Source organism: Terrapene carolina, unplaced genomic scaffold (genome assembly GCF_002925995.2).
Source record: "Terrapene carolina triunguis isolate 2854851 unplaced genomic scaffold, T_m_triunguis-2.0 Scaffold58, whole genome shotgun sequence".
Lineage (NCBI taxonomy): Eukaryota > Metazoa > Chordata > Testudines > Emydidae > Terrapene > Terrapene triunguis.
The window spans coordinates 70,869,567-70,884,123 of NW_020664409.1; the positions used below are offsets into that span (position 1 = coordinate 70,869,567).

Here is a 14,557-nt window from a genome sequence, read left to right on the forward strand (position 1 = left end):
ATTCCCCTCTAGTCGGCATTGGTGAGGCCTCATCTGGAGTACTGTGTCCAGTTTGGGGCCCCACACTACAAGAAGGATGTGGAAAAATTGGAAAGAGTCCAGCAGAGGGCAACAAAAATGATTAGGGGGCTGGAGCACATGACTTATGAGGAGAGACTGAGGGAACTGGGATTGTTTAGTCTGCAGAAGAGAAGAATGAGGGGAGATTCGATAGCTGCTTTCAACTACCTGAAAAGCGGTTCCAAAGAGAATCTCTCTAGACTGTTCTCAGTGGTACCAGATGACAGAAAAAGGAGTATCAGTCTCAAGTTGCAGTGGGGGAGGTTTAGGTTGGATATTAGGAAAAACTTTTTCTCTAGGAGGGTGGTGAAGCACTGAATGGGTTACCTAGGGAGGTGGTGGAATCTCCTTCCTTAGAGGTTTTTAAGGTCAGGCTTGACTAAGCCCTGGCTGGGATGATTTAGTTGGGGATTGGTCCTGCTTTGAGCAAGGGGTTGTACTAGATGACTTCCTGAGGTCCCTTCCAACCCTGATATTCTATGATTCAAACCAGACAGTCTCTATGCAAAAGAATAAATGGACACAAATCTGACATCAAGAATTAGAACATTCAAAAACCAGTAGGAGAACACTTCAACCTCACTGGACACTCAATAACAGACTTAAAAGTGCCAATTCTTCAACAACAAAAACTTCAAAAACAGACTCCAACAAGAAACTGCAGAACTGGAATTAATTTAAGAACTGGACACTATCAAATTAGGTCTGAATAAAGACTGGGAGTGGATGGGTCACTACAAAAAAACTAATTTCCCCCTGCTGATACTCATATCTTCTTGTCAACTGTTTGAAATGGGCCACCTTGATTACATTGAACTCATTAGAACGACAAAAGTGATTTTTCCTCCCTTCTTGTCAACTGCTAAGAATAGCTCACTTCCACCTTAATTGAATTGGCTTGTTAGCACTGACCCCCCACTTGGTAACTCCCATCTTTTCATACACTGTGTATTTATACCTCTCTACTGTTTTTTCCACTCCATGCATCTGATGAAGTGGGTTTTAGCCCACAAAAGCTTATGCCCAAATAAATTTGTTAGTCTCCAAGGTGCCACAAGGACTCCTTGTTGTTTTTGCTAATACAGACTAACATGGCTACCCCGCTGAAACTCCTTGCTTAACATTGTAGTTATGTTCCTGAAAAATGCTACTTTAAGCAAAACAAGGTTAAGTGAATCCAATTTCCCCATAAGAATTAATGTAAATAGGGGGGTTAGGTTCCAGGGAAATTTTTTTCGTCAGACAAAAGACTATATATATATACATACACACACACACACACACACACACACACACACAGAGTATAAGTTTCAAATGAACAATTTAATACTGTATACAGCAATTATGATTGTGAAGCTTGGTTGAGGTGGTGGAGTCAGAGGGTGGGATATTTCCTAGGGAATGCCTTACTGCTAAATGAACTAGCACTCAGCTGAGCCCTCAAGGGTTAACACATTGTTGTTAATGTAGCCTCACACTCCACAAGGCAGCACAGAGGGAGGGGAGACAGCATGGCAGAGAGAGAGAGAGAGAGAGATGGGTGTTGCCCCTTTAAGTATGCTGACCCCACTCTAAGTACATTGCCTTTTTAAGTGGATCAGCAAGTTGAGACAGCAGCTGCTGCCAGCAAGCTCCCTCTGTCCTGAGACCTGTCATCTCCCCCCTGCTCTTGGAGATAAGCTACAGGAGTGGGGGGCAGGAACGGGGGGAGGGGGACACCCTGACATTAGCACCCCTTTCCCCCCCACCCCCCTCCCAGCAAGCAGGAGGCTCCCAGGAGCAGCTCCAAGGCAGAAGGCAGGAGCAGCACATGGCTGGGGTCGGGGGGGAGAGTGAGGAACAGCTGAACTGCCCAGCAATTGATAGCCTGCTGGGCAGCTACTCACAGGGAACTTAGGGGAGCTGATGGGGGGCTGCCGGTCCACCCTGGTTCCAATCCCCCACTAGCTAGTTCCAACAGGCTGCTCTTTCTGCAAGCAGTGGACAAAGCAGGCAGCTCCCAAACGTTAGAAGGGAGCATTGCACAACTTTAAATGAGCATGTTCTCTAATTGATCAGCAACGTAACAATGAAACAAAGTTAACTGGGACAACTTTAAGTGAGGAGTTATGGTAATGAATACATGGAATCAGTTTACTTTGCCCTCACACTATAGTAAGTACCGATGTTTAAAAGCACTGAGCCGACAGAGAATGAGAGGAATATGGAAAATGGAAACTTTTTCTCCACCTCTCTCTAGTCGTAGGGTTTTTACCTACCTGCTTACAGGTTTTATAAAGCCACTCATCATTGTAGTATTTGAGCACCTTCCATATAACATCAATAGCAATAGTGATGTCCCTAGCAAACTCCATGGAGACTCTGTCACTTTTGCCTTCTGAGGGTAAAACCTCTACTCGGGGTAGGGTTTCTTAGATTTTATTCATTTACTTTTTTCAGTAGGGTCATAGGGTAGAAGTGGGTGTCAGTGTTGTGTCATTCTTAGGGTGGAAAGGCCTTTTCAAAGGGGAAGGTTTTGCAACATTTCCTAAAGGCAGTCAGACTCCAGATTTACCTCATCTCCCCTGGAAATCTGTTCCATTGCTGGATCCCCTCAACTGACAATGCTTTATCTCCCACAATTCATCCTGGCCTTTGTTGTCTGCATAGGCCCAGCAGAGCACAGCTGTCATAGTAATTAATAGATTCAGTCTTTAATATATCTGGAACATGATCTGTTAATTGCTTTGAATATTAGGACCAAGTGCTTAAACTGTCATTAGAAGCTAACAGGTAGCCCGAGGAAACACTAACACAGGACGGAGGTGCTCATAGCAGCCCAAGCTATGGAGAAGACCAGCAGCCACCTTCTGTAGCAGGTAGAACCTGTGCCTGTTTCCTTAAGGTTAATATCCACCCTTTATGAGCCAGAGAGTGTAAGTTTCATGGACTTGATTACGAAACGATTGCCTTACATAAAAAGAAAGCAAATGGAAAGCCAATGTGATCTATGATCTTGAGGTAACAAAGATACTTTCCAACAATCAAGCGCCCAGATTTCCAGAAATGCTCCCTTTTTATTTTAAATAAAGACTAATCCAGGACAATATGGAAGGGAAAAAGCATCAAAAAAAAAAAAAGTAATTTGTACAAATATCACAAACACGTTATAAGAGTTTTCAATAACTGTAAAAATGTTTAAAAAGCTGAAAGTTGGAAATTATTAGATGCCCTATTCAGACCAACATTTCAGTCCATTTCTGCAGGGGGAAGTGTCACATTTTTCATGCATGGGCAAAACACATATGTTCTGTTTAGAAAGAAAATTTTCCTGTGAATTGTAAAGGTCCTATATTGCTATGCATAATAGGCTACATCAGATGCACATCAGGGAGCACAGGAAAAAAGAACAAAAGAGGTTAACCATTAAAAAAAAAAAACAAAAAAAACCCTGAAAAAGTTCTCCTACTGGACTGTATGTAAGTTTAGGGCACGATTTCCCAGGAACTTTGAAGCGAATAGATACAGTGACAGAGTTTTGTTAGGACAAGTGCATTAATATTGAATAAAATAAACTAATCGTTCGTTATTTATTTTTATAGCAATATGTTACACTGAGGCCTTATCCAGCTTCTACTGGCTCAACTCCCACTGATCTCAAAGGGAATATAAGTTATCCCTAAATACACCAAAACAAACATTGGAAAACAAGTTAGACTGCTAGCACTAGTGTCCTATTATGAAGTTTTTGAAAAGAAAAATTAACCTGATTGCAAGATATTTTTAAAAGTTAATCAGGAATTCCAAATATCACAAGTGAAAAGTACCAAACAAAATTTATTTTGATCATATCAGTGTATCCACACAGGGGCCAATAGATTATTATTTTATTATTAATTTAACAATGTTTTGTGAGCGGGGATGGAACCTGTCATAGGAAGTCACAGGAGGTTTTGACAGCTGTCTCAAATGCCTAATGGCATTGTAACTGATCTATTAGAAGCAAGTGAACTTATCTTCTACCTGGCCCCACAGCGCTAGATGCTTCCTTTCACAAGAATGGTTTACTAGCTTGCTTGTACCAATTATTTTAGAGGCCTGATCCTCTGTTCTTGAGAATAGCACTCACAGGTAAGGGATTGACCACATGCTTCCTGTAAAAAGACGTCTGCACTTCTCCCATGCCATTTGGTCAAACTCTTCTAATTAGGAGCTTATGCATCCTTTACATAGAAGGAAAGGGTATTAACTTTGAATAATAATCTTTATTAGTTTATTTTAAAAGGTACATTGTAATCCTGAGCTACTGCTTTTGTACATTTGTCATCATACAAAGACATGTCATTTACAATTTGAAGAATACATTTATTGTGCTCCAAATCCTCATCTGAATGTCACTTTGTCCTAACAGGAACATAGATAATTTAAAATAATATACATATCCCTGGAACATCCACATTAATTTACCCCAACCCCATTATCTACAGACTACTGTCTTCTAAAGAGCTCAGGACATTCCTTCTAAATTTAGCAAAAAACTAGTTTAAAACTGTAAAGATGGGCAGTGCAAGAACTGGTCCCTTAATCCTTTGTGAATACATCATTAGAAAATTAAACTGGTTTCAGTTTCCGTATTCTCTTGAATGAATTGCCAATGTCAAATTGACCAGCTGTATTTTGAAGGAATGATCAGAGTAACAATTTACTCATTTTCATATTACAGAAGTACCTCCTTTTGCAGTGACCAATACAAAATTCTCCCAACAGGAAAAGTTTATGATGATCAGATGAAAGTAAGAGGTAACCCATCATCACCCTATTTTCAGCTAAATTACACCTAAGTATTATAAAACAAGTCATATGAAACACTTTCCTTCGACCCTGTAAAGGAACTCACACAAACAACCAGAGCAAAGTTCCATAAATCCAAACATGGCTTTTAGGATTTGCCTGTAAAAAAAGAAACACTAAGTCCCAGGATCCTTGGAAAAAAAAACAAAACAAAAAAAACATTTATCCAAGTTGAATTCCAACATTGGATAAACGGACATTTCTGTTTCTAACTGGATTACCAAAATATTGCATCTCTCTACCTGAAAACCTGAAAGCATACAGTGTTTTACAAATGTTGTCTCTCTAGCAACAGTGTCAGTCTTCAAAAGTACACTCGTAAATTTCACTTCCTGAATAAGGTCGCTATGATCTTAGGTAAAAGTTACAGTAAGCAGTTAAAGCAAATTGCTTATTGCTTAGATTTTAAAGCAAGCCACTTCAATACAGTTTTAATGAAAACGTAAGTACAAATATGAAGCTATTGTAGAAACACTTATAAACACCTGTTGCTTTTGAGTACTTACTGACCACCCAAACAATAGCACAGACTGATCTTAACATAATAAAAAGGAAACGTAAAATTTAATACTGTTTGTTGGAATTAAATTCAATAATACCTTTAAGACAGGTGCATGAACATGTAAACAAAGCTTTAGTATTCAGAGCTTGGGAATCTAGCAGCAAAACAAACTATTTGCATATAATGTAGTGCAATGAACATTTGTTCTTAAAAGATCCCCAGTCTTAAAACTACTTGTAACAGAATGGAATCCTTAAAGGAAAAGTTTTAAAAATGTCCAACATGTAGCATCCAGAATCACTAGACTTTTTCACCTGCTGTAATCTACCATTATAAGTCTATGCAAAACTGTGCTCTGGATAACTAACTTTTATGGCTCCCCAGTAACAGGCTCGAATAAGGCAGATCAAGCCTAAGAGATAAGCAATAGCCCAAGAAACATATGTTGCATGGAAACGCCTGGCAAAATCTTGCGTACCAACCTAAAAAAAAGAAAAACAAATGTCAGCAACACAACAGTCTAAGCAATTTGAGAGGGAACAAAAGTGTTTTTAGATAAACATATTAAACTTAATAGGCACTGTCAAGGGTCACAGTACCTTTTTTTTAGTTCCATGAAGGTATATTTTTTTATTTCAAGTCAACGATGCCAATATTTAAAATCGTACCAAAACTCAAAGAAATTGCCTTTAAACTCCATATATAGTTTCTTACTTTCACTCCCTCCACTACTCATCTGAGGATACAAAAGGCCCATCATAGAACCAGGGCAGTTATACTGTGCAAGTTAAGGGTGTCAATAAGCTTATAAAGACAAAATTCAACTCCTGTGCAGGGGGCTCCTTGCACCGCAGTATGTAGCTGTGGGGTTGCTGTCATTCTAAGGCTGCAGTATTGACTACAGAGGTTCCATTACTGTTCTGCAGGCTGGGGACATGGGTACAAGGATGTAGACTCTATGTTCCCAACCCCATTCCCAAACCTCTCTTCCCCACCATGTAATGGAAATGCAGCAGTTTGGTTGCTAAGGGGCTCTCCTCAGCCTTCACCCCTAGAAGACTGGAAGATATTTACAGTGATACTATATAGCAGTACCAACCTCTATTGGCAAAACATGGGAGAAGCTTTACCATTTCATTGGTGACAATATGAACTGTAGCGTGCCAGATGTTTGTGTTCAGCTCTTGAGATTGGAGGGTAAATAGGTGGCTGGGGAGAGGATAAGGTGGTTTTTTTCCCCAGTCGTGTGTGGATTGAGGTACAGGTTTCAGATTGTTAGGGTAATCATAAGTAAGTATCCAGGAAGGGGAGAGAAGCTTCAGGAATTTGATACATAGCTACGGGACACTTGAAACAGAACCCATGTTCCAGAGAGGATGACTTGTAAATGGGAGATAACAGAAGAAATCCTCCCCATGTTGGGGCTGAAATGTCAGATAGAGAGAAACCTTTTACGGCCCTGGATCTCAGATGGAAAGGGGAGTTTGGATTATGATTTCTGGTCTGGTTTACAAATGGAATGTTTCACACTGAGAAGCCAAGATTTGGGCCAACACTTAACGGGAGATTTTCTAACTGAAAAGTAATGGAGGTTGGCGCCCACAGTAAGGGGTGGGGCTACAGTATAAATCTATATCCCTTCGTCCCAGCAGGTGGGTCAGATTTTCAAGAAGAAAACCGGAACACTGCAATTGGGGTGTCACAGGAAAGCATCAGAGTGAGAGAAAAGGGAATTTGGTAAGGAAATGGGAAGAAAAAGCACCATCCCCATATCAGGATGAAAACCTGGAAGCTTTATAGAAGACAGCAGCAGGGGAGAAGACAGTATCTCTCTGTGACCATACTGTTGTCTCATACTACTAACTCCCCCAACATCTAGCTGTTACCCTTCCATCCTTCCCATCCACATACCAGCCAGCCCCATTTTCCCTTGCTCTCAAACTTCCCATCTCCCTTAACTCTCTTCAATCCTCCTGTTACTCAGAAGCCTTCCCGTCCCAGCCAGATGCCCTCAAGCTGAAAATTGTTCCTCTTCCTACTTAACCTCTCCACAGCACAGCACCACATCCCCCACTCTGAGCCCTCTCTGACATGACACTTTCAGGGTAAGAATACCCCCTGTGCAACTCTCTAGACTAAAAAAAATCCATCCCTTGACTCAGAATTCTTCCCCTCCCTTTCCACCATTGACAGGGAGAGCAGGATGGAACTATGTTGTGCTGCTAGTCAAACTGCACCTGCCCTTCTGCTGCCTTTCTCAGTGGCAAGAGCCAACAAGGCTAGCAGAGTGAGACTTCTGAGCTGACTGCAGAGGCTAGCAGGACACTGCTGCACAGGAAATACAAGAATGATTGCTTGGAGAAGCCTTTGCAGATTCAAAATCCAAAAGAGAGGATCCAAAAAGGTGGCAAGTCACCTGTGCTGCATCTGAACTTGAAGGAAGTAGAAATCATAAACATTAAATTAAGGAACTTGGATAAGGAGACCCTAAGAAGGCATAAACATCTGACAATAAAAGCGAATGTCAATAATGTGCTAGCCAAGGCGGAGGGATATGGCCAGGCTCTGTGCTATAACAGACCTAGTCATGGAATAACTCAAGAGTTAACCTAGCTCATGGGACTTGGAATAACTATTAGTTAGCACCAATTAACTATTGACTCTTAAATAACTAAAAGCACAATTCATCAGTGAGGCCACAGAATCAAAACAAAATTTGCTGGGTCAAACCACTATAGGAAAATGTTGGGAACATCACAAGAGGTGGAAAAACACTTTTCTATATTTCCTTCCCTGATTTGCATCTAGATTCCTAAAATAATTCTGGTCTGAGAATCACAGGATTATAAATGACAAAATGTAAATTTGTTGAAGTAAGAGAAGGAATCAAAATCAGGCTGGACAATTGAGATGCTAAAGGAGCACTCAAGGACGATAAGGCCATTGTGGAGAAACTAAATGAATTCTTTGCATTGGTCTTCACAGCTGAGGACCTGAGGGAGATTAGCAAACTTTAGCCATTCTTTTTAGGGGACAAATCTGAGGATGTGTCCCAGACTGAGGCGTCATTAGAGGAGGTTTTGGAAGAAATTGATAAATGAAACAGTAATAAGTCACCAAAACCAGATGGTATTCACGCAAGAGTTCTGAAGGAAATCAAATGTGAAATTGCAGAACTGCTAACTGTGGTATGTACCCTACCATTTAAATCGCTTCTGTACCAGATAGGAAGATGGCTAAGGTGGCACCAATTTTTTTAAAAGGCCTATAGTAAAGAACAGAATTATCAGACATATAGATGAACATGATTTGTTGGCGAAGAGTCAACATGTTTTTTGTAAAGGAAAATCATGCCTCACCAATCTACTAGAATTCTTTGAGGGGGTCAACAAGCATGTGGACAAGGGTGAACCAGTGGATATACTGTACTTTGATTTTCAGAAAGCCTTTGACAAGGTCCCTCACCAAAGGCTCTATCCCTTTCTTAATGATTCCCAACATTACGTTCACTTTTTTGACTGCTGCTGCACATTGAGTGGATGTTTTCAGAGACTCCAAGATCTCTTTCTTGAGTGGTAACAGCTCAAGAATTTGGGCTGTTGCCTTTTAATTTCACTGCATGATGCACTGTTCTACTTTTATTGGAAAGGCTAAGTAAGAACATCAAGATTACCGTCTCCACACCTTTCGTTATTTTACATCTCTCTATCTGGCCCTCTTACACATCTACCTGTAAACACTTCTGATGTTTTAAATCTCTCTGTATGAGCAAATCTTTCCATGTCTCTAAGAATTTTTGCTGCTCTTCTCATCTCTCCTGTGTTCATTTTAAGAGGGGTGACTAGAAAGAAACAGCAGACAAGGTAAGAGAGTACCATCAATGTATATAATGGTATATTAATATATGCAGCATTAAACTATGTCCCTTTCCTAATATAGCCTAACAGATTGTTTGATTTTTTTTTACCACTACAGCACACTGACCAGATGATCTTTTTTATGAATTGTTACAGTTAAAACAGAATCCAACAATTTCTTTAAAGTAGCTAAAATTATTTCTTACAATAAAGTATTACTTTGTGCTTGTCTGCATTGTATTTGTCAGTCATTGTGTTGCTTAACTATTTAGCTCTCAAGTTACATAGGCAACTTTTGCAAATTATATCTTCTATCTTACTGTGACAGAATGTATACACCCTGTGTTCACACCCTAAACACTATTGAAATAATTTTTGTAGAAGGCACGTCTTGTAAGGTACCATTTGAAAACTCATAATTTGCTGGTCAGTATGGTCCTGATGTGTGGCAACATTGTATGTAAAGTTATAAGATTTGCCTGTATAGTGTTATTAAAACATGATCCAAACCCCACAGCCCTGCCCAAACAAAGGGTGGCAAACAAGTCTGTCCTAAACAAAGACAGGTGTGCTCTGCTTAATTTGCACTTAAGCAGTAAACGGAGTCATCATGCAGGAAGGGAAACAAAGAAAGCTCAAAAGGGTGATAAAAAGCCAGCAGGGAACATCCTTCTCCATAGACTCTTTGTCTCCTAGTGTCCAGCTGGAAATGTTTTTCAAGAGAAGGACTGAAACAATAAAAAGAAGGGACAAATGCCCTAAGGAACCCTTTCCCCTGACCATTATATTCACTGAACCTGAAGTGACAAAGGACTCTGGGGGACAAGACCTGACCTTCAGGGGTTTGGTCAGTAAGACTGCTGAAAGCATGTGGTCAGAAACTTTCTTGAATCTGATATAGTTTGTTAAGTTAGGTATTAATAAACATTTTATCTTTATTTTCCTTTACTTTACCTTTATTTTTTCTTTCTGACTTTTATGCCTCATTACTTGTATTCACTTCAAATCTTTCTCTTTGTAGTCACTAAACTTTACTGTTTTATCTAATCCAGTGTGTTCAAATTGAAGTGTCTGGGTAAATATTTGGGGTGACAAGTTGTGTGCGTATTGATCTCTTAAAGGAATAACTGACTTAATATAATTTGTACTGTCCAGGAGAGGGCTGGGCAGTACAGGACATGTTTCTTGGAGAAAATCTAAGACTGGGGATGTGTTGGGGTCACCCTGCAGTACAGCCACGGCTGATGAGAACCAGCGTGTAACCCAAACGTGGCTGGCAGGCTGCAGGTACATACAGACACTCAGGGTGTGGCTTGCATGTTTGAGTGACCCAGGTGAGAGCTATTTCAGCAAGGCATTGTAAGGCACCCAAGGTTGCAGGGCAGGAGTGACATAACTGCTCATTAGTCTGGATTGTACGCTGGTATGTCACACTTACTCAGTGGCCTTAAAGCTGGTGTTGTGCATAGTTCTCTATCAAAAGTTTTCTAGAGACCATATATATTTTACTGTCGTCCCTCAGGGACAGGAAGGTTTAGTCTACATGGCTTCCTGGCAGTCTCTTGAAGCTAGATCAATATCACGACTAGAGCTGGTCACAAATTTTCTATTGGAAAATGCTGATTTGCGAAATTGAAACATTCTATTGGAGTGGTTCAATTTCAATTAAACGGCTGATGGAAACCAGACCTAAGAGGCCTAATTTCCTGCCTACGTGGCAGGCTGCTGGGGAGCTTGGACTTCCAAGCTCCTCACCTGGCAGGAGGCCAAGGAGCATTTCTTGTTTCAAAAATACTAAAATCTTCCCGTTGAGGGAATGCTTCAGGGTTTCTGAAACTAAGCATTGTGAAATTTCAGTTCTGCAAAAAATGTCAAGGTTTTGGCTTTTCATCCCAAATCAGGAATAATTTTTTTCCCAAAACCTCAAAGTTTCTCATGGAAATGAAATACAGTGTCCCAGCCAGCTCTAAACACAACCTTAAAAGAGCCCACCAGCCTTTTAAAGTTGCATGCCAGAGCATAAATACATGATTAGTGGGATGGTGACAGGCAATACTGAAGGCAGAAATTGAAGAGATTCTACTTAAATGCTGGAAAAGGGAGGAGACCCACTGGAAATTAATATTACGTGCATTACTCACAGTTAATCCAACTCCAATGAAGATGCATATCATTCCAATGGTAATGTATGCACAGCAGCGTCTTCGCGGGAGTGCACTTCCGACAGAGGAACTGTAAATGAAACGTTTGTTAGATTAGATCCACACAAAAATTTTAAACCATTTAATATATGCCATGTTAATGTTATATCGCTTTAGATTTTTAATCAAAATGTTGTGTGGTACCAAGTCAAACATCTTACAGAAATCTAAGTATATTACATCAACCACTATTACCTTTATCAACCAAACTTGTAATCCCACCAAAAAGATACCAAGTTAGTTTGACAGAATCTATTTTCCATAAACCCATGGTGATTTGAATTAATTACATTACCCTCCTTTAGTTCATTATTAATCAAGTCCCATATCAGCTGCTCCATTATCTTGCCTGGAATCAATGATAGGCTGACATGTCTATAATTACCCAGTCACCCCATTTACCCTTTTTAAAAACTGGCACAACATTAGCTTTCTTCCAGTCTTCTGGAACTTCAGCAGTGCTCGAAGGTTTATTTTAAAAAAATATATATATCAACTTTATTGGTCCAGCGAGCTCCTCAGCCAGTATTTTTAAAACGTGTGGATGCAAGTTATCTAGACCTGCTGATTTAAAAGTGTCTGACTTTAGTAGCTTAAATAAATAAATAAAATAAATAAATTAATGGAGATATCTTATCTCCTAGAACTGGAAGGGACCTTGAGAGGTCATCAAGTCCAGCCCCCTGCCTTCACTAGCAGGACCAAGTACTGATTTTTGCCCCAGATCCCTAAGTGGCCCCCTCAAGGATTGAACTCACAACCCTGGGTTTAGCAGGCCAATGCTCAAACCACTGAGCTATCCCTCCCCTCAGGCTTCTATTTAACATCCTCCTGGGATAGTAGCGGAACAGAAAGAATGTTATCATATAATGAGACTGCATCATCTGTTTTTCCCCCAAATACAGAACAGAAATATTTATTGAACACTTCTGCCTTTTCTGCATCATTATTGATCATTCTCCACTTCCATCTACTGATGGACCAATACCATTGTCAGAATTCTTTTTGTTCCTAATATAATTGAAAAACTTCTTATTGTCCTTAACTCTGATGGTAATAGATTCTTCCTTTTGTTCTTTGGCTTCCTTTGTCAATTTTCTACAATTCTTATCTTCTGGTTTATATTCTTTACTATCAACGTCCCCTTTCTTCCCTGTGTGTGTGAGCACCTTCACTTCCCATCTAAACCAGCCTTCTTCCTCAGTTGTGGGATTGTGGCTTTTTGGGCATCTGGTAAGGTGTTCTGAAATGATTCCCGATTATCATTCACATTTCTGTGACTAAATTCTCTCCCAGCTGACTTGGTTCATAACTGTGTTCAACTTTGTGAACCTAGCCTTATTAAAGCACCATGTAGATATATTACTGGTCTGGACTTTATTCTGCTTGCATGTTATAAATGTGATCAATTCTTCGTCTACAGATTCAACAAAGCAATACAAGTCTTCACTGAGCTCTCTGACTAAAAACCAATTGTTGGAGAGAAGCACCAAATTTTAACAACACAGCTGAGCCCACTGTAGCGTCCATGTTGGGGGAAAAGGCAGTTTTGCTTTAACTGAACAATTTACTGGACAACAAAATTAAAATTGCAGGTGCACTAACATGAGCTCCACGATTTTCCAGATAAGGTGACAGTGGATTTGGGGAGCAGGGTGGACGCTTTTATTGTTTACTTTCCATTAAGACATTAATAGTGTGGCTCTACACAGGTATAGCTTTCCCCCTGTATGGATCAGATTACAGAATCAAGACTTTATTTTGCAGGCTCAACTTCCACTGGGAACTATGAGTGCCCACTGTGGTAAGAGAATGGGCATATCAAGTGGGGTGCTGCAGGGATCGGCCCTGGGTCCAGTTCTGTTCAATATCTTCATCAATTATTTAGATAATGGCATAGAGAGTGCACTTAAGTTTGTGGATGACACCAAGCTGGGAGGAGTTGCAAGTGCTTTGGAGGATAGGAGTAAAATTCAAAATGACCTGGACAAACTGGAGAAATGGTCTGAAGTAAATAAGATGAAATATAATAAGGACAAATGCAAAGCACTTAGGAAGGAACAATTAGTTGCACACATACAACATGGGAAATGACTGCCTAGGAAGGGGTACTGCGGAAAGGGATCTGGGGGGGGGTCATAGTGGATCACAAGCTAAATATGAGTCAACAGTGGAAGGATGTTGCCAAAAAAAACAAACATCATTCTGGGATGTATTAGCAGGAGTGCTGTAAGCAAGACACGAGAAGTAATTCTTTCGCTCTACTCCGCGCTAATTAGGCCTCAACTGGTGTGTTGTGTCCAGTTCTGGGCACCACATTTCAGGAAAGATGTGGACAAATGGGAGAAAATCCAGAGAAGAGCAACAAAAATGAATAAAGGTCTAAAAAACATGACCTATAAGGGGAGATAAACAAACCCAATTTTTTCAAAGAAGAGAAGACTGAGGGGGGACATGATAATTTTCAAGTACATAAAAGGTTGTTACAAGGAAGAGGGAGAAAAATTGTTCTTGTTAACCTCTGATGATAGGACAAGAAACAATGGGCTTAAATTGCAGCAAAGTAGGTTTAGCTTGGACATTAGGAAAAAATTCCTGTCAGGGTAGTTAAACCCTGAAATAAATTGCCTAGGGAGATTGTGGAATCTCCATCATTGGTGGTTTTTAAGAGCAGGTTAGACAAACACCTGTCAGGGATGATCTAGATAATACTTAGTCCTGCCTTGAGTGCAGTGGACTGGACAAGACGACCTCTCGAGATCCTTTCCAGTCCTAAGATTAATTTTATTGTTGCTTGTAGGGTATATATGTAGAACTTGGACTGACTATTACCACCAAGTGTAGCACTAATGTTGCAACAATACTTAGCACTTCCACTGCACTTTTAAAATCAGAAGATCTTGAAATACTTTGAAAACCATGATATAAATCCTCATGTACCATCTCTCTAAGATAAGACATATCTATTTGTGGTAAACAGCATTTCAGTTCTTATTTCGGACACCATTCCCCAAATTTAAATATTTGTAAACACTAACCAATAAGCAGAACTGACAGAAAATGTGTAAGTAACAATAAGAAAATCTCAGAATATTTCACTGTCCTAG

At 40.0% G+C, this 14,557-nt stretch overlaps 1 protein-coding gene across 1 annotated transcript in view; it reads right to left on the bottom strand.

Moving 5' to 3' along the window:
- Window positions 1-4,284: 4,284 nt before the first annotated feature.
- PIP4P2 (phosphatidylinositol-4,5-bisphosphate 4-phosphatase 2) overlaps window positions 4,285-14,557 on the bottom strand; it is a 60,480-nt gene continuing 50,207 nt past the window's right edge. Inside the window, exons 6-7 of the mRNA XM_024201579.1 lie at window positions 11,391-11,481; window positions 4,285-5,874 (exon numbers count right to left, since the gene is read on the bottom strand). Of these exons, the coding sequence (XP_024057347.1) occupies window positions 5,731-5,874; window positions 11,391-11,481 (235 nt within the window). The 3' untranslated portion in view covers window positions 4,285-5,730. The remainder of the gene's footprint in view (window positions 5,875-11,390; window positions 11,482-14,557) is intronic.